The 20172-nt window shown below is 36.0% G+C and overlaps 1 protein-coding gene across 1 annotated transcript in view; it reads left to right on the forward strand.

The window, feature by feature from the left end:
• CaMKI (Calcium/calmodulin-dependent protein kinase I) overlaps positions 1-20172 on the forward strand; it is a 269499-nt gene that overhangs the window by 189593 nt on the left and 59734 nt on the right. Inside the window, exon 6 of the mRNA XM_090388015.1 lies at positions 14518-14593. Coding sequence (XP_090244141.1) covers positions 14518-14593 — 76 coding nt within the window. The remainder of the gene's footprint in view (positions 1-14517; positions 14594-20172) is intronic.

The following is a 20172-nucleotide window of genomic DNA, read 5'->3' on the forward strand; positions in this document are numbered from 1 at the left end:
ACTAGCTAATGAAAATCCCCCCTCTCTGTTTTCAATGCCAAGTTCCCCTTGCTTCAGAAATACCAGATTCCTTTGTTTCCAGAGTTTGCGCAATAATCAGAATCCACTTACCCTTCGACAGATATTAGATAACTCCGCAAATGTAGACAAACTATTTAATTTCATTTGGTAAATCAGATTTGACAAACGAATCAAAAAAAAAGAAAAAGAAGAATCGATTTACATTTAAAAAAAAAAAAAAAAAAAAAAAAACCTGGAAAGACACATCTTGGCCTTTGATGCTCTTGTGTCTTAAAACCCTTAAACAACAACAACACTCATCATGTAGGATCTACACTCTCACTAAGCTTCTGCCAAAATGAGAGATTTCCAGGAGGATCCATTTTAAATATCACGCTTTTTGCAATCAAAATTAACTCTATACAGAACAACTTCCTCAAACAGTATTGCCCTCTGCATTGATAATTTTACTATATTTTGTCATTCATGAGGATCATTGAAAGGAAACTTCAAAATGCCATCAGTCATCTTGCATTGTGGACATTGCCTTATGGGTTCAGATTTTCACAACAGAATGTTTGTGTTAACTTCTGTCACAAATGCAGTTTTAATCCTGGCCTTGACAAAGCATCATTCTAGTTGTTGTGGAAGTCAAATTCCTGGAATTTAATTTTGACAAAAAACTGACATTTCTACAACACCTTCATCAGCTAAGGACAAGGTGTACCAAAGGGCTAAATATTCTTTGCACCCTTTCAACCTTATGGGATGCTGATTGACATAGCCTTCTATGCCTCTGCAAGCTCATGTCAGCTCTAAACTTGACTATGGCTGGCTCCAAGGCATATACTTCTGCTAAAGATAATGCACTTTGCTGATTAGATCTAATCCACCATCATGCCATTTGCATTTCCACTGGTACATTTAATACCTGTCCAAAACCTTTATGTTGAAGAAAATTCTCTCTCTCTCTCTCTCTCTCTCTCTCTCTCTCTCTCTCTCTCTCTCTCTCTCTCTCTCTCTCTCTCTCTCTCTCTCTCTCTCTCTCTCTATGATGTAAGCAGTTGTCCTTCCAGTACACTTTTAAATTGAAATCAGTGCTTGAGCCATAATGGGAATATCTGTACAAAACTTTGGACTTCCAAATCACCTAGGCCAAGGGTGATGAACCTTTTTAGGGTGTGTGGCAAAATTGGCTAGATCTTTTAAAAGACTACCCTCGCGTGCCCCTCGGAAAGCAATATTCAAGGCATTTAATCACACAGATTCATCAGTATGTCTTATCACTCCGATTTCAAACAAATGACTGCATGAATACAGCTATTTGCTGAATGGTGTAGTGACACTACGTGCCTTGCAGAGAGAGAACAGATGTGCACAGGTGAATTCCTGGAGTGATGTTGTTTCGAAGTTCGAAATTTTTTCGAAGCACTCTGAATTCTGTGTGCCCAAGAAATTTGTACGTGTACCATGGGTTCACCACCCATGACCTGGCAGTTCTTCCATCCTGGAATGCTATGCTCGCATATAAATTAGCATGTACACACAGAAGAGTTGCTGGTGCACTATAGCTACAAACAGCAGAATTGCATGCAATAGAACTAGATTATGTCAAAGATAGCCATTACCAAAGATATATGATATACACATATCATATCTTTGTGTATGTATCCAAGTAGTCTTGAAAAGAGCACATAATGCTTTGTCAGACAACAGGTCAATACGATCTTCCTTTTGCTGAATGGTAATTCAACAAACAAATAAATAATTTTGTGACATGAAGAAATATCAAAAGCAAAGGGATCATGAATCCAATACAACTTTTTTTCTGGAGATACATTAAATCATTTGGAAAAATTCTTAGTGTTGTTAGGTAGGTGGCAATGAATATCCCTAAATTGTAAAATGTCAATATTATAACAAAATCAGAAAAGCATGGGAACATTTCGGTATTATTACACTCAAATTCAGTTTCTGTTTTATCGTTGAGTATTAAAATATTTGTTCCCTGCCCTTGAAGACTTAAATTTAGATCATTAAATTTTTCAAATGTTAAATCATTTGATTTAATTAAAAACTTAAATCATTAAGTTTTTCAGCAACTTTCCAAGCCATTTTTGATTTTTAAACAATTGAGCAAGATTCTGATTTTTATCCGATAGATAAAAACAAAATGATGTTTCAGGTGAAAAAGATGTGGCAACACTTTACCACTGGACAACCACCCCAATTTTGTATATAAAAGAAGTGTTTCATCCCATTTCATTACAAAGCATTGTGAAAAGTCTGCTATTTAAGCTTCTACTTTTTAATAAAGTTGATTGATCACATCTTTCAAAACTTGGTGCAAATCAGTTTGCATTCCCTTTGCTACTAATGCTTCCCTATGTACTGTATAATGCAATGATTCAAAACTATATTTGGAGCAATTTCCTTTACTTTGCATTTTAAACCTTTATTTTATCCTGTTAATGCAACCGCACCATCGGTACAAATTGCAAAACAATTGTTCCACTTTAGACAATATTTGTTTGAAATAAAATATTTATAACGTCAAAAATCTCTCCCGTCGTTCTTCTTTCCAAAGCTTTACAAAATAGAAAATTCTCCAAAATATCTCCCTCGTAGCAGTATTTGACATATGCAATAAGTTGAGCAAAGTTTTAAATATCTGTGAATTCATCTAACTGTATTACAAAAATTGGAATTTCTCCAAATCGATTTAATAAATTGAATTTTATGTTGTTCGTGATAACTGTGTCTCTAGATAGAGGAATGGTATTTAAATCATTGCTGTACTTTTCTCCATGCATAAGTGAAATTATTTATTGCAGCAGGGAGAACAAGGGATGCAGCAATAGTATGTGATTTCAGATTTTTTCCTATTAAATATGAAACTTTCAACAATGCTCTAAAAACTTTACAAGGAACTGCAGTGTTTCTTCATGAAAGATTTTAGACCTTGTATGGTGTTTGTGTCTTTTTGATTTTTGAATATGATGGCTCTCTACCAGAAATTGGTGGTTGTACTACACTTGAAATAATGTTAGTGACCAAATTTTCACATGATACATTTTTTTTACCCTTTCAGCTTCTGATGTATCTGTAGCAACATTATTGTCGTCACTCCTCAACCATTTTGTTCTTATTACCCAGTTGTCCATGGTAAAATATATATAAAATGTATATTTTTTCCTTCTTAAAAACAACAATAATATAAAAAGTAGCAGAAGAATGAAAAACACATCCAAGTTGATGTGAAAGCACCAAATTATAATGCAGCAGAATAAAGTGTGCATGCAACAGACTTGCTATTTACTGCCACAGCATATTCACACTTCTGGCCTTTAGGCAATTTCAGAAATTTTTGCTATAGGAAGCACGAATTAAGAGCTAGAGGGATTACGGTTCAGCAGTTGAGTAGTATTGAGAAGTATTATGGGCTCATACTTAGAAGTCACACTAGTCAGCTGCTTTCTGTTTGTCCATAGCCAGTGAGCAAATTAAGCCGTGTATCCACAAGGACCATAAGAAAGAAAGCCACCTGCATCACACATGAAACCACCCTAAAAAATAGAGTTCATTCGTATCTCAGACTTTGAAAAATAATTTTAACAGGTTTTTTTGTCTTTCATGTACACAAAAACTAATTTTATTTAAAAATTGCCAGGTACCAGCTTAGCAGTGTTATGAGCCTTTCTGAGAGCTTGAAGAACAGGGTAAATGCCCTCAGAGACTTAAATTGGGGATCCCATCAAGCTCTCAGCTGCCCACGTCGACGCCATCATGCACTTGATGATCAGGTAACACAGTGGCAATCCCCGAGGCAGAATATGCTTGTCCCACAGGAAGTAATTGTTTTCGGTGACTCAATTGTCAGGGAAACAGGGAATATGTTGTGCAAAAAGGATAGGTGGAACAGGCAGTGGCGGATTACCCATTAAGGCAATGAGGCATGTGCCTAGGGGCCCCCAAGCCAAGACATTTTCCTATAGTGTTCTAAAATAGATTGTTTTCAGGAAACATAATAAATATCTTGATTAATTTAAGAGAAAATTTAAGCAAAAAATTCAAAAGTACAAAATTTCATTTATTTGCCACCTAAGTTTTATTTATTTTTTATTCTTTTTTGGGGGGCCCTCAAATATAATTTTCCTAGGGGCCCCAACTATCCTTAATCCGCCACTTGGAACAGGACCGGCTTATGTCTGCCAGGGACAAAAATTGATGACGTACAGCAGATACCTTTTAAGGTATCTGCTGTACGTCATCAATACCATAAAAGGTGATATTGTTGTACACATTGGCACTAATGACACAAGTGTGGGAGAAGTCTGTGGATTTACTTAACAAATACACGTCAGTGTTGAAAAAAGTCACGAGTTAGGGTTATATTTGAAAATGTCTGCAATTCTGTCCAGACAGAATAAGGAGGGGTATATGACAAGAGCCTTGTCAATGAATTTGGCCCTGGAGAGATTGTGCAAAGCTCATGGGGTAAAATTTTTTTCAGCCTGGTCTGTGCTTGTTAACAGGAGAGATTGCTTCTACAGAATATTTGCTGGTGCTATCGAGGCAGTGTTAGGTGGGTCAGAAAACTGCTAGCTTGGGAGGATACGTGGACTAAGAAATTAACAGTAGCTGCTGGCAGAGGTGAAAGTGATTCTTGCACTGCTTCTATTGGAAAGAGCAGCAACCTGGAAAACAAGGTGTTGGGAATTTCACGGACTGCTGGGAGTTATCGTGGAACAAATAAATACATGGGTTGTGTTAGGGTAGCTAAGAATAAGAACAGGTGCATGCATACAGTTAGTCCCCATGAAAAAAAAAAGTACCTTTAGTAAAATCGTAAAGATACTTTTTTTAATTTTTAATAGTGAAGTCGAATGAAGGAACAATAAGTATAAGTTTTTATTTTTGTTCCCCTACAAACTATGTTGGATATTAATATGCTGCATAACTAGAATCTAGGTAAATAAATTTCATTTTTTGCTTTAAAAATTCTGAAAAAATATTCGACAAAATGTGTTTGAGACAGGTGAACTACGTTGAAGCACTTCTGAGAAACCCCCATAACATGGACTGTGTCCCATCAGCTATTTCTTCAGATAATTACTTTCTAGACCTTTAACATCCTCAGTGGAATACTCAACATTTCAAGAGCCTGGAATGATATGACACAATTTGTATGAGGGAAGTTAGAAAAAATCTAAAAATTCTGAGCTTAACAACAAAGGCTTCAACAAAAATGAGCTGATGTCTTCTGTTACCAAATAAATTATCAACTTAGCCCAGAAGTTCCAGCTGGTCCTGGAGAACGAAGATGTAGACGAGCTTGTGGATGAACAAGGTGAAGATTTAAAAAAGAAGACCTAGTCCAGTTGAATGTGCAAATAGTTAAGGAACAAGGGTGAGCCGAGCCTGTTGAGGAATGGAGCAATCCAAGAAGCAGTTCAAATTTAAAAAAATGGTAGAGTGTTTTGTAAAATTCAGAAAGCTCTGTTTGATGGAATGAATGGAAGCACCAAATGTTTCTTCAAAATAGAAAGAAAAGTTCAAGATTTTGCTTATCGTGAAATTTATGAGGAAAAAAATAAAGCTTACAAAACAGATGAAGATCAGAGTTCATATCACTTGCTACCTCCCTGAACTCTACTCAGCCTACAACACCCTGTGATTAATGTCATATTAATGCTTCAGGTTCATTTTAAGTTACCTTCAGTTGATCACACCTATAAAACTTTGATTCATTGTGTGGTATAGACCACACAATGAATCAAATTAGCATTAGCATTAGTAGAGGCATTTGATGCAAGAAAGCAAGCTTATGCAGCATCAGCCAAAAAAAAAAAAAATAAATAAATAAAAAATAACCACTTCCACTTCACCCCTCTGTTCGTTCAAAATACCTGTCCAGCGAGCCTTAAACTTATTTAGGCTATCAACGTCTTAAATATATACACTTTGGTTTTGATTCCCTTAGTAGCCCGTATAAAGCCTACAAAGTGTACGATATACATATCAGTTTTTACAGTAAATTAACGAGTTTTTTCTTCCTTTTAGTTTCCTTTTTTATGTGCCACTCTGGTTAATTCACTGCTGTCGCCAGATAAATTTTTTAATTATTATGGTATGTAACTATTTTTCTTCATTTTTCTGAGGATATGTGGTTTTTGTTATTTTGACATATCAGGGATATAGGAGCAATATTTTATTAGTCATTCCTGAGTTGTGTAAAAATCGACTTACGTAAGAAGTTCTAGACTATATCTTTTACATATGTCAGAGACAGACTGTACATGCTTGTACACCAATGCTAGGAGTTTAGTAAATAAATTTAATGAATTTGAAGTACTGGTCAAAATATCAAAGGCAGATATCAGAGATGTCATATCAAACAGATATAGGGAATGCAGAATTGGAATTTGGGGAGTACAGTGTGTACAGTACAATTAGATAGGGTGGAGAGGAAGGGAGGAGGAATTATGCTGTTAGTTAAGAAACACATTAAATCAAGTGCATCCATTTGACTTGGATAGACAGTGCAATGTTGAGTCAGTTTGGTATGACATAAGCACTGGGAAAGCAAAAATGAGGGTAGGAGTTTGTTATAGATCTAATGACTCTGAGTACAACGAACAAGTATACAGAGAAATGGAGTGGGCCAGTAGATCAGTGTGTCTTATAATGTGGAATTTTAACTTCCCAGATATTGACTAGAACTAATGGGTTGGTCACTCACACTCTAGCAAGGCTTTTGTGAATTTATTGGATGATTTTTTTCTACAGTAGAAGGTTAGGAAGACAACCAGAGGGAGTAACACTCTTGATCTGATTATCAGCAGTAATTATTCATGCATTAAGAATTTGTTCCGAGTGCGAAGCGATTTTCTTCCTGTGATTATAGAGTGATCTCCAAAGTGATATAGTTTTGTTTATTTTCTAGTGCGGCTGTTATTTTATTTACTTGAAGTGGTTCTGCACTTTTAAGGTCAAAAGTAAGAACCCAGAAATGCAATCCACCTTTCTTTTTTTGTTCTTTATATATATATATATATATATTATTCTTTTGTATTATAATTCTTTTGTATTATCATTCTATTGTTTCTTAATCTGTTTTTTGTGCATCGTTAATGCCATTGTTATTGCCCTGTTGGCCAATTGAACATTATACGTGCCAGTGTATATACGTTTACAATAGTTCGATTTTCTTAAGTACTGGTGTTTTATACATATAGGTATTGGCGTTAATACAATACTGGTCTTTAAGTTAGCCTAGTCTCGGTTATCTTAAATTCACATGGCCTATACATTTAGGAACTTATTGCGTATTGCTAAAGAAATTTTCATGATAATTACTGATGAAAATATTTTATGTATCTGTAGCAATATGTAATCATCAATACTATTTTATAACTATATAATAATATTTATACAATTTATACATTTTTGCTTTACATCACGTGGCCGTCAATCCCCTACTTCATCGGGGGCTTTGAGTGGATTAACAGCCCATTCGATGTAATGCTTTTATACTCACCCGTTTCTGTTTGTATCTATCACAGCTTTGCTATTTTATTTTATTTAATTCTGGATACTAAGGACTGATGTTTATATTAATTTTCTTAATTATTGTTAGCTAACTAGTATTAATTATGAATTAGTTAATTTTTTACAATCTCTTCAGCAACTGTGATAGAATACACAAAGCCCAACGGGTAAGCATTTTATATTGTTATACTACAACTACTTACTTAAATGTGGTCCGGTGGAGGTCGTGGAGTCGAAAAGGGAATTTCCCGCTTTTAATTTGGTTTTATGTATGGTAATTTTTATGGCGCAGTCGCATTACGACTGCGCCATAAAAATTACCATACATAAAACCAAATTAAAAGCGGGAAATTCCCTTTTCGACTCCACGACCTCCACCGGACCACATTTAAGTAAGTAGTTGTAGTATAACAATATAAAATGCTTACCCGTTGGGCTTTGTGTATTCTATCACAGTTGCTGAAGAGATTGTAAAAAATTAACTAATTCATAATTAATACTAGTTAGCTAACAATAATTAAGAAAATTAATATAAACATCAGTCCTTAGTATCCAGAATTAAATAAAATAAAATAGCAAAGCTGTGATAGATACAAACAGAAACGGGTGAGTATAAAAGCATTACATCGAATGGGCTGTTAATCCACTCAAAGCCCCCGATGAAGTAGGGGATTGACGGCCACGTGATGTAAAGCAAAAATGTATAAATTGTATAAATATTATTATATAGTTATAAAATAGTATTGATGATTACATATTGCTACAGATACATAAAATATTTTCATCAGTAATTATCATGAAAATTTCTTTAGCAATACGCAATAAGTTCCTAAATGTATAGGCCATGTGAATTTAAGATAACCGAGACTAGGCTAACTTAAAGACCAGTATTGTATTAACGCCAATACCTATATGTATAAAACACCAGTACTTAAGAAAATCGAACTATTGTAAACGTATATATATATATATATATATATATATCATACACTACACTGACCAAATCCACTAACTTAAACAACCGACCGCTTGGTCACTGGTGGTACTGCTCCTGTCTCCACGTTGCGTGGCTGTTGACCTGGAGGAAAAACCAACCTTCAGGGCTAAAAGGAGCAAAGATGGAAACAAATGAATTTCCATGTTTAGAGCTAAAGTGCTCTCAACAAAGTGACAATTATGATACTGACCATGATTTCTCTCTCTTTCGAAGAGAATTGAAAAGGACACTGACAGACAGGATCACCACCTTTCCTAATAATACATTTTCTGTCAACACAACCTGTGAGCAAGCTCTCCCCCTTCATCATTCAGAGATGCCTCGAACATGCCGTAGATTCCCCAAAAATGGTGAAACGTCTCCATTTTTGTTAGTAGAGACCACTAGTTCTCGACACTCTGAACTATTATTACGTCTGACATTCTTGAGTGGAATCCCAGTTAAAATCACATCACATAACGCCCTCAATTCTTCAAAGGGAGTGATCACTGAATGGGATTATTGAACATCCCCGAAGATGAAATAGTTCAGGAACCTAAAGAACAAAAAGTCACGGAGGCAAAATGGATCACGATCCATAAAGATGGCAGTTTAGTCCCTACCACTCCAAACTGAATGTTCAGCAGCAGCGCCAAGGTGTCCCAACTGCCAGGGTGCTCACCCTGCATATTCGAGAACTTGTGAATCATGGAAAATGGGAAAGATAATACTGAAGTACAAAGAAGAGAAAAATGTCTCATACCAAGAAGCAAGTAAACATATATTAATCGTAATGCCACCCAAATCTGATTCTGATGAAGTCAAAAACACTAAAGAGTTCTCAACACAGACCACTGTTACAATTCCTCCTAAAGTATCTCTTTCTCAATGGGCCAGATCTATCCTCACAAGGTGCCTCCGTGGGGAGGAGCAGCAGTGCATAGAACACACTTCTTGATTAGACCGGGGTTGGAGCCCGTGCCCACCAAATACAGAGGATGGGGAAAAGTCAGGGAATGACCACTGCATATCCCCGGAGCAATATGGCCTTAGTTGCTAATGTCCCTAAAAACCAAATAACAAACAACTATCCTCAAAATAATGAGATAATGATATAGTAACAAAGATGAAGAATATGTCAAAGTTTGCTAATACAAAGCCAACAAAGCAGCACCAAGACAATACCCCCAAATCAGGAACTTTAACAAAGGAAAATAATGCAAATCCTACCGGGAATAAATGAACTGAACGAAGTATGGAAATTGACGAGAAGTTGGATAATGATGATTCAGTTCTCCTACTACATACAGAAGATGAGATGGATATTGCTTGTCCAGCATTTTCAAAATGAGAGGAATATAAACAGGACCGAGGGAAAACAAAGCGGTCAGACCAATTCCTAACCTAAAATCATTCAATGGAATTGTAGAGGCCTAAGAAGCAATCTAGGTGAATTAAAATATTTAATGCACCAGCACGATCCTGCAAGCATTTGTCTACAGGAAACATACTTATCAAGTTATACTCCCCACTTCTCAAGATATACACTATACAGATGGGACCGATGTTCTCAATCTCCAGCAAGAGGAGGAGGAGCAATTCTACTTCTTAGAAACGTACCGTCCAAATCTATTCAGCTTTCCACCACTCTGGAAGCAGTAGCCGTTCGCATTGTTCTTGGCATTACATTCACTATTGTCTCTATTTATATTCCACCAAACGTTTCATGTTCCACTGCAGAACCTGATGATTTACTAAACCAACTGCCCCAACCTGTATGCCTTCTTGGTGATCTAAATGCTCATCATTAAGAGTAGGAGACCGGCGGAATTACTTAAGAAGTACAGGTCACTGTTGAAAAAAAAGTGAATTAGGGTTGAATTTGAAAGTGTCTACAATTCTGCCCAGACACGATAGGAGGGAGTATATGATGAGAGCCCTGTCGATCAATTCGGCCCTGGAAGGATTGTGCAAGGCTCAAGGGGTAGAATTTTTTTCAGCCTGGTCTGTACTTGTTAACAGGAGAGACTGCTTCTACAGGGATGGGATACACTTAAATAGAAAGGGTGAAAGAATGTTTGCTGATGCTATCGAGGCAGTGTTAGGTGGGTCGGAAAACTGCTAGATTGGGGGGATACAAGGACTAATAGATTAACAGTAGCCACTGGCAGAGGTGAAAGTGATTCTTGCACTGCTTCTATTGGAATGAGCCGCAGCCTGGAAAATATGATGCAGGATATTTCAGAGACTGCTAGGAATCATTGAGGTACAAATAAACACATAGGTTGTGTTAGGGTAGCTAAGAAAAAGAACAGGTGCATGCCGTGACTGCTGAATACGGTGCTGTTTGTTGTATTCTGTGTATCTTGTAAACTCCTCTGACCGTTTGGTCGTCCCGGAGTATGAACAGAAAATTTATTTATTTATACTTGCGTGTACACCAATGCTAGGAGTTTAGTAAATAAATTTGATGAATTTGAGGTATTGCTCAAAACATCAAAGGCAGATATTGTGGGATTTCAGAGACGTGGTGTCACACAAATAAAAGGAATGCAGAACTGGAATTTGGGGAGTACAATGTCTACAGACAGGATAGGAAGGGAGGAGGGGTTGTGCTATTAGTTAAGAAATACATAAAATCCAAGGAAGTGAAGCCAGTTGATATTGCTGGACAGTGCAGTGTCGAGTCAGTTTGGTGTGACATAAGCATTGGGAGATCAAAACTGAGAGTAGGAGTGTGCTATAGGCCTAATGACTCTGATGAGTATAACAAGAAACTGTATGGGGAAATAGAGTGGGCCAGTAAATCAGAGAGTCTTATAATGGGGGATTTTAATTTCCCAGATATTGACTGGAATTTGGGGGCTGGTCACTCGCACACTAGCAAGGCTTTTGTGGATTTATTGGATGATTGTTTTCTACATCAGCATGTTCAGGAGGCAACTAGAGGGAGTAATACTCTTGATTTGATTATCAGTAGTGATTCTTCATGCATTAAGAATCTGCAGTTAAATGAACCACTAGGTGTCAGTGATCACAGTGTGCTGAAGTGGGAGTTACTCAAAGAGGTAACTACCATTAGGGGTAAAGGGAAGGGTTATTGCTTTCGTAAAGGCGACTACGATGGACTGAGACAGTATTATATGCTGTTGGTGATATATTCTGTATATCACCAACAGCAAATTCAAAATGGGAAGCATTCAAAGAACTTATCTTGGAAGTTACTAGGCTTTGCATACCAACTAAGAAATATTGTTCAAGGTTTAGGCCTAAGTGGATGTCAGATGAACTAATGAGACATATGGCAGAGAAGAAAAATGCATGGGATACATACAAATTAACACGTGACACAGAAGCCTGTGATAGATACAAGTTGATCTGTAACCAAGTTACAAAGGAGGTTAGGCAGGTGAAGGAAGATTACGAGAAATCTTTGGCAAGGGATGCAAAGAAAAACAGCAAAGAGTTCTTTACTTATGTAAAATCTAGAAGGAAGGGGATGAATCAGATTGGTCCACTTGATATCGATGGGTCAACTGTTGATGAGACTGCTCAGGTAGCTAACAAACTGAATGAATATTTTGCATCGACATTCACACATGAGGAGTTATTCAGCGAGGGGAATGCCAGAGGTGTATTCAACTCTAGCAGTAAGCTAGAGAATCTTGTAATAACTGAGAGTAAAGTGGAGGAGAAATTGTTGAAGATAAACACAAGAAAGGCACCTGGGTTGGATGGGATCTATCCAGTTATATTAAAGGAGGCAGCAAAGGAAGTAAGCAAACCCTTAGCCATAATTATGAGAGCTTCCTTGGACTCAGGGGAGGTACCCATGGACTGGAGATGTGCAAATGTGACCCCAATTCACAAGGGAGGATCAAAGGCTGACACAAGTAATTATAGACCTGTGTGTTTAACTTTTGTTCCCGGAAAATTAATGGAGGCACTAGTTAAAGAAGCACTGCAGGATCATTTAGACAAGACTTCAGCTATAGATCGGACACAGCATGGTTTTGTTAAGGGGAAGTCTTGCCTGACCAATTTGATTGGATACTATGATGCAGTCACAAAAGAACTGGATGCAGGGAATAACTTTGATATTATATACTTGGATCTTAGAAAGGCTTTTGATACTGCTGCACATGGAAGACTGCTGCACAAATTGGAGCAGCGTGGCATTGGAGGCAAATTGCTGCTATGGATAAAGGGGTGGTTGAGGAGGAGAAGACAGAGAGTGGTAATCAATGGACACTGCTCATCGTGGACTAATGTTATTAGTGGAGTCCCTCAGGGTTCAGTATTGGGTCCTTTATTGTTCTCTGTATTTATAAATGATATTGATGATGGTATATCAAGCTTAATGTCCAAGTTTGCCGACGATACGAAGGTTGGCAGGGTTGTCAAGGACACTACTGACACTATGCTGCTGCAACAGGATCTGGAAATGTTGAGCAGATGGGCTGAGAGGTGACAAATGAAGTTTAACATTGACAAATGTAAAGTACTACATATGGGAAACAGCAACCCCAGAGCAACGTATCAACTCTGTGGTACTGCACTGACAGTGGTAGAGAATGAAAGGGACCTGGGGGTGGTTGTGCAGACAGATATGAAGTTTTCTGAGCAGTGCAGATGGGCTGCAAGAGTAGCTCATGGTGTATTGTCAATGATATATAGAAATTTTTCTAGCAGGGATAAGAAGGTGATTATTCCCTTGTATAAGGCAATGGTCAGACCGCACCTAGAGTACTGTATACAGGCCTGGAGGCCTCATTTCAAGAAGGATGTAGAGATGCTGGAACGAGTTCAGAGAAGGGCAACAAGATTAGTGAATGGAACAAAGGGGTGCTCTTACGAAGAAAGGCTTACGTTTTGCAAAATACAGTGTCTGGAGATTAGGCACCGGCGAGGTGATCTGATAGAGGTGTATGATTTGAGCATGCTCAAACCTTGAATGGTTTGAGCATGCTCAATGCTGATGGGATTCTTCCTCTTGCTCAGAATAATCACCTGAGAGGGCATAAATTCAAATTGAGGAAAGACAGATGTAGGATAGACATGAGGAAAGTTGCCTTTAGCCAGCAGGTGGTTGGTTGGGGGAACAGACTTCCATCCCTTGTCGTGGAAGTTGATAGCCCAAATAAGGTTAAGGCTCAGCTGGACAGGTATTTTGAACGAACAGAGGGGTGAGGTGGAGATTGTTATTTTTTATTTATTTATTTATTTTTTTTTTTTTTTGGCTGATGCTGCATAAGCTTGGTTTCTTGCATCAAATGCCTCTACTAATGCTAATGCTAATTAAACTCTAGTAGTCTATTCCACACAGGAACCAGAGAGAGGGAGGGGGGGAGAATTATTCTTGCTTACCTCCACAGGGATCATAGTCATCTTACACATTAATTTCTGCTGCAGGCTGATGTCAAGGATGCCCCCTATGTCGGGGGAACTGCAGTGGCACTTTAACACTCCATCACATTCTGTGTGAATGTCCTCTTGTTTACTGATGATGTTTTTTATCTTTTACCAATTTTAATCATTGACTGAGCCCTATTCACCCAGTCAGATGCTTTCTGACAACGACCATGTGTCAGCTGTTTTTAGATATTTAAAATGTACTTTTTAAAATATACTTGTACTAACTCAAATCAGACCAAGCCTCAAATTAGCTTGTCTCTGTAACCACTTATAATGACCTAATAGTCAAAAACAAACCTTGTCAGTTATGAAAACTTGTCAAGCATGATATGGCAAAAATACTGTTTCATCAAATAAATCCCAAACTATCCCAAGAAATAAATGATTTTTGCATGATTTATAGTTCTGTAACCCCATTGGCCATCATTTGGCACATAATTGGTCTCATTTTTCAGAGAAAAACAAATGTATTTTTCTCTTTATTATTTCCATTTACATGTGTGAATGAAATGATTGAAATCTAAAATGGGATAGTTATCTTTTATATGAAATAATTTTTGTTACTTTTATTTCAGCACCAGAAGTATTGGCACAAAAGCCATATGGGAAAGCTGTAGATGTTTGGTCTATAGGTGTCATTGCTTATATCCTGTAAGTAATTAATATTTTCTGATTTTAACATCATACTATTATGGAATATCTGAGTTTTAATTTTAGATATTTTTAGTAGATGGGCACATAAGTGCAATCATTTTTCAATTTAATGTTAAAGGAATTCCTAAGAAGCTTTATGTAAATTAAGAGCCAGTTTATTCATGCAAACTTGGTTATAAAGTAGTACCAAAAATTATTTTTATATTATAAGTGTTTTTAAGTGGAAATTGATTTCACAGAGAATGAATTTACAACTAAAAGATATACAGGACTGCTGTATTCTGTCAGCCACAACTTATTTCCTGTTTTTAAATTTTGTTAATAATTTATTGTATGAAAATTTAATGATTAAAATTTAATGATTAAAATTTATTTATCTTCCATTTTTTTTTTTTTTTTCTGATTTCCTTTGACTTTTTTCATTTTAAACTTGAAGCATGACAGTCAGTAATGTAGTTCAGAACTTTGTTAAAAGTTGATGTCAGAATCGCAACTGTATATAATAATTGAAAAATTGTATGTAGCATGAAACTAAACTAAAGTTTAGCTATGTGCCAGCCAACACAATCTTTCACCCGTTTTTAAACACATAAATGCATGAAGCGCATATTAGCTTCATCTATTCCATCCATGCACAAGGAAAGCTTGACTCTCAGTAAATGTACTTTATCAAATTTTATATTTTGCTATATATTTGTATGATCACTTTTGTTTAAAATTAGATAAAAATCAAAATACCCTAATCACCTATCACCCCTTTCTCTTGAAATAGACTGCATCTGGTAATGATCTTCCATTGATCTGAGTGTATGAAATCTATGGTACAACATAATTATGGCAACTAATGAAGAACTGCAAAAACAGTAAAAGCTTTTTTGTCATTCATCAAATGAAAATTTTCAGTAATGACATTTTTTAGTAGTTGTTCATCAGATGAATACCTAAAAAACTCAAGAAGAGCAAATCTGCTATTAGTTTAAACCAATATTTATGCTACATTTTAATCGGAGACAAACCTTTACTGCTATTGTATCCCGAACAGGTACTGTGCTTGCAACTATTAATAGTATCATAGAAGCTTGTCTTTGTCCTGATGGATCTAACCATTCCAACAGCATTACTTGGGAGCCAGTTAGTGACTGTGGTGTAAGATGATCTTTATACAAAGATACTAAATTAGCTTATAGATTGAGATATGCATCTGTAAGCTTCCTTACTCTGGCCTCGGGTGTCAAACTCTGTGACTGAGCAGTTTCTCTGAGAAAATTCTTAGCGTCCGGTGCAGTTTTATAAAGTGATCTTTAGTGCTTTTATGTTCCCATCATAAATAAATCACCTTATTTGATAGCAGCTGAATTTCTTTTTTTTTCTTCTTCTTTTGTTCATAGTTCTGTTCACACTTGCCTTCTTTGCTTGGACACATCAGTCACTGATGTTCTGCTTGTCTACCTAACGTCATAAGGAGAATTGATCAGATCTTTGTATCACTGTCATAGAGACAGTGATACAAAGGCATACAGATGCTTTACTAAAGCTATCATCCTTTTGTGGCATCTCTATTAAAGTTATTCCCTGTGCTATATTAAACAACTCTAAGGAAGTTATCACAGACTGGGACTTAATAAATGTAATAGAGGTAGAATTAGTACAAGAATTGCAAGAACAGAGGGTCATATATGTAAAGAGGATTCTGGCAAAAAAAAGATGTAGGAAAACTTTTCCCTACCCATTAATATTATACTTACTTTCGTTACACCGGTGCTACCAACAGCAGTAAAAGCAGATTTGTTGCATGCTGTATTAGACCATACATACCAAAATCCACGTGATGTTATAAATGCCAAAAATTTGCCCACTCATGAATGGGCGGGCAAATTTTTGGATCAAAAAAACCATGCACAAGCAGATTGTACCACCATGTTGTACAAAGTGTATAACATGGTGATACAGTCTGCTAGCTGGCATATTCATAGCTTATAACTTGTGGGAATTAGGAAAGAAAATCCAAAATAAACAAAACTGAACACAAAATTACATACCAGGAGATAGAAATGACTCCTCCTCCTTGACAGGCCTCGAGTGCTAAGCAATAGTGACCAACGAAACTGCACCTCCCACTTCATTTGTGAGTGGCCAATTTTTTGGTACATGAAAATCTCTTTCGAAGTGATTTAGTTTTGTTTTATTTTTAGCATTTTTCTCTCGTCAGTTTTTTGTAAGTTTTCTGTACTTTAAGTTAGAATAAGAACCAAAAAAAGTAATCTGCATTTCTTTTATTATTAGACTTGTTAATTTCAACAGCCTCTTAGTCACTGGAGGCACTGCTCCTGCCTACAGGGATGGGGCAGGAAATGTGGATGTAAAGACATCCTCAGCCAAAAGAGCCAACATGCTCTAACCAAGAAGTCATGAATGAAAAGGACCATAGGTCTTCACAGGCTAAAAAGATTTAAAAAGACTTAATCTTACAGGAAATAGAATTGTAAAGGAAATATCATCATTCCTCATTATGCATTCACTGGGTACACAATCATTAGCTAATTGTCTCCTTTTCTTCTACAGAAAAAGTATTGAGGCAGTAGTATTGTCTCTCCAAAAATGGCTAAGAGTCTTTGGTCTGGGATCTTCTAATAGAAACAACTCAATCAAGACATTCAAAGCACCTATTAGAACAAAATACTTTTAGTAGACTGCCAGTTTCAGCTACTGAACTAACTGCCCATAGAAACTAAATATTCATTGATTGGTATCAACTACATCATAGGATACAGATTCTTACTTTTGCATCTCTATAAGGAATTAATAACGTTATGGCATGATTACAGATAACTCAGCCAGGAAAAGTGTTTTGCAATGACTTAACACCATTCAGCACAGTACTGTTTAGACAGTTGAGCTTTCAGAACTTCCACAGTGCACAGTTTCAGTTTTTATGTTGAAGAAAATGAACTCCTGTTATTTCTTATAAGGCAAACTCTGCTATGTCTGTAACAAAGAAAGCTATCCTACTCATCCAAGTTGGAAGTATCCCTTTAAACTACAGTGGTTTCCTTTTGAGGCAATGCCTACTGAGCCTCGACTTGCAGTATTTTGCCTGAAACTCAACTTCTTACGATATTCATCTAGTCCTGTCTTGGATTCAGCAGAAGATTTTCTCTCTCTCTCTCTCTCTCTCTCTCTCTCTCTCTCTCTCTCTCTCTCTCTCTCTCTCTGTGTGCATGTGCGTGTGCGAATAAAATATCTGCTCCTGCTGATTCTTAGCCACATTGGGATTAGAAGAAATGATTCAGCTGTTACTGCAATAAAATCAACAAACAGAATCTTTCCACAAATGATCTTAGCCTGTCAGTACCTATACAGTCTGCAAGCAAATAAAATATATGCTACATTATACTCACAATGTCTACATACATGGAATGAACTGGTTACAAATAAATTATATCGGCTGAAGCTTGTAATTGAAATATGGCAGTCTAGTCTGCACAGGAATTGTAAAGAAGTTCTTGCTTGACTCTGTATAGTACACAGTCATTTGCTGAGAGTGGATGACTCTTATTTGCAATTCTTGTGATAACCGTTAAATGTCTTTTTTTTTTTAATGTTCAGATTTTATTTTTGCAGGTTTATCTTTTAGCACTTTTATTAATTTGGCTGAGTTCTATACGCTCAGCCTAAATTTACCAAATTTCAGAAATTCTTATTTTTTAAAAAACTGTAAATCTCTACCATCACATATAATTTGGTTTTTAAATTAAATTCTTTTTACTTGTTTTTATTGATATTTACCACTTTTATTTATTTTGTTTACCCTTTGACATGGTTGGTGCATGATAGCCTTAGATGCTGATGCACCATTAAACTTCCAATAACCAATCCTTTGACATGGTGGCCTATTTGTAGGTCCCCTTTTATATGCAGTAATCTTGGATTTGGCACATCATGGCCTATATTGCCATTGAGCTATGAAACATCAAAATCAGCACCATTATTATTATTTGTAAAGGACCACATAGCAACATTGAACTCCATTTAAAGGCAAGATAGATTCAACAAACATAGCCCATGGGGTGGCTTGCCAATCAGCAAAATATGGGATTCCCTTTAAACACATACCTCTTCATACTTCCTTTGAAGCAGTTGTGGTGTGTATTGCATTAACATTTTCATTTACCTTTGTCTATATATATACAAAAGAACGTCAGTTATCTGGAACAATTTGAAAGGCTGATATATTTTTTTTTAATTTTTTAATTTTTTTTTCTTTTATTAATTAACATTAGTACAGTAAGCTCCGGTTATAGTGGTCACATTTGAAAATTGAATTTTGATTATAATAAGCGAAAGATTGATACTACCTGTTTATAACGGATTGTACAAACAAAAAAGACCAATAAACCAAATACTGCAAGTTAGTTTTATTGTTTTAAGGTTATGACTCTAGAATTCTCCTTCAGAAATGTGCTGTTGAAAAACATCACAGAGACTACTAAGTTTTCTTGGAAACCATGAGTGAATTTCAGATTAGCATAGCTCCAGATTCAGTAAAAATAATATTGGCCCGAAACAATGAGATTTATTATTTTTCTAACTTTTTTTACAGTAAAATGTGAACGAAAATAAAACGTGTAGTTTTAACGTTGCAACAAAAAAAACGGAAATTATTAATAGAATTAGAAATGGTGAAAATTTAGGAAATCTCTCCAAAGAGTTTAATGGGGGGACTTCAGTGATTTACAACATCAAGAAAAATTCTAATGCTATAACAGAATTTGTGTCAATTATGGATAGTAAAGGAGGATCTAGCAGGAAAAAAATGTCAAAACCTGAAAATGTTGCTTTAGACAGTGTACTCCCCCCCCCCCTTCAGAGAGAAGTTTAGGTAAACCAGTGTCTGGTCGATTGTTATGTAAAAGAGCTTTGGATTTTAATCGAAAATTAAGAGGCAATGAAGATTTTAAGGCAAGCACAGGTTGGCCGAAAAACTTTAAACTGAGACACAGTATACATGAACTAGATATTGAAGGCGAGAAACTTTCTGCAGACGAATCGGCAGTGGTGTCCTTTGAAAAGTAAGTTTGCTTCAGTTACAGTAAATTATGAGAAAGAAAACATTTGTAATGTTGATGAGATGGGCTTATTATGAAAAGCATTTATCATCTTAAAACTAAGATCTTAAAATTTATCATTTATCATCTTAAAGCATTCTCATCTTAAAACTTGGTGCAGGCTTAAAAAGCCTGCACCAAGTTTTAAGATGAGAAAAGAGAAAGTTACAATTGCTATGTGTGCAAATGCTACTGGGATGCACAGATTGGCCGTGCTCGTTACTGGTAAGTCAAAAAAATCAATTTAAAAATCTTTTTATTAAATTTTTGTATAAAATCATAAAAATGCCTGGATGGATGTTTGTTTTCCGATATTGGTATATAATTTTTAAATTTTTTTTAAAAAATTTAATCGTAAGGTGAGATTAAATAAATTTAATCTTAATTTATTTACCTTATTTAATTAATTTAATTATGTTATTTAATCTTACCTTAAATTTAAAATTTAATGGTAAAATTAAGATTAAATTT

This window comes from Mastigoproctus giganteus, chromosome 13 (genome assembly GCF_048544385.1).
Source record: "Mastigoproctus giganteus isolate SK-2022 chromosome 13, ASM4854438v1, whole genome shotgun sequence".
Lineage (NCBI taxonomy): Eukaryota > Metazoa > Arthropoda > Arachnida > Uropygi > Thelyphonidae > Mastigoproctus > Mastigoproctus giganteus.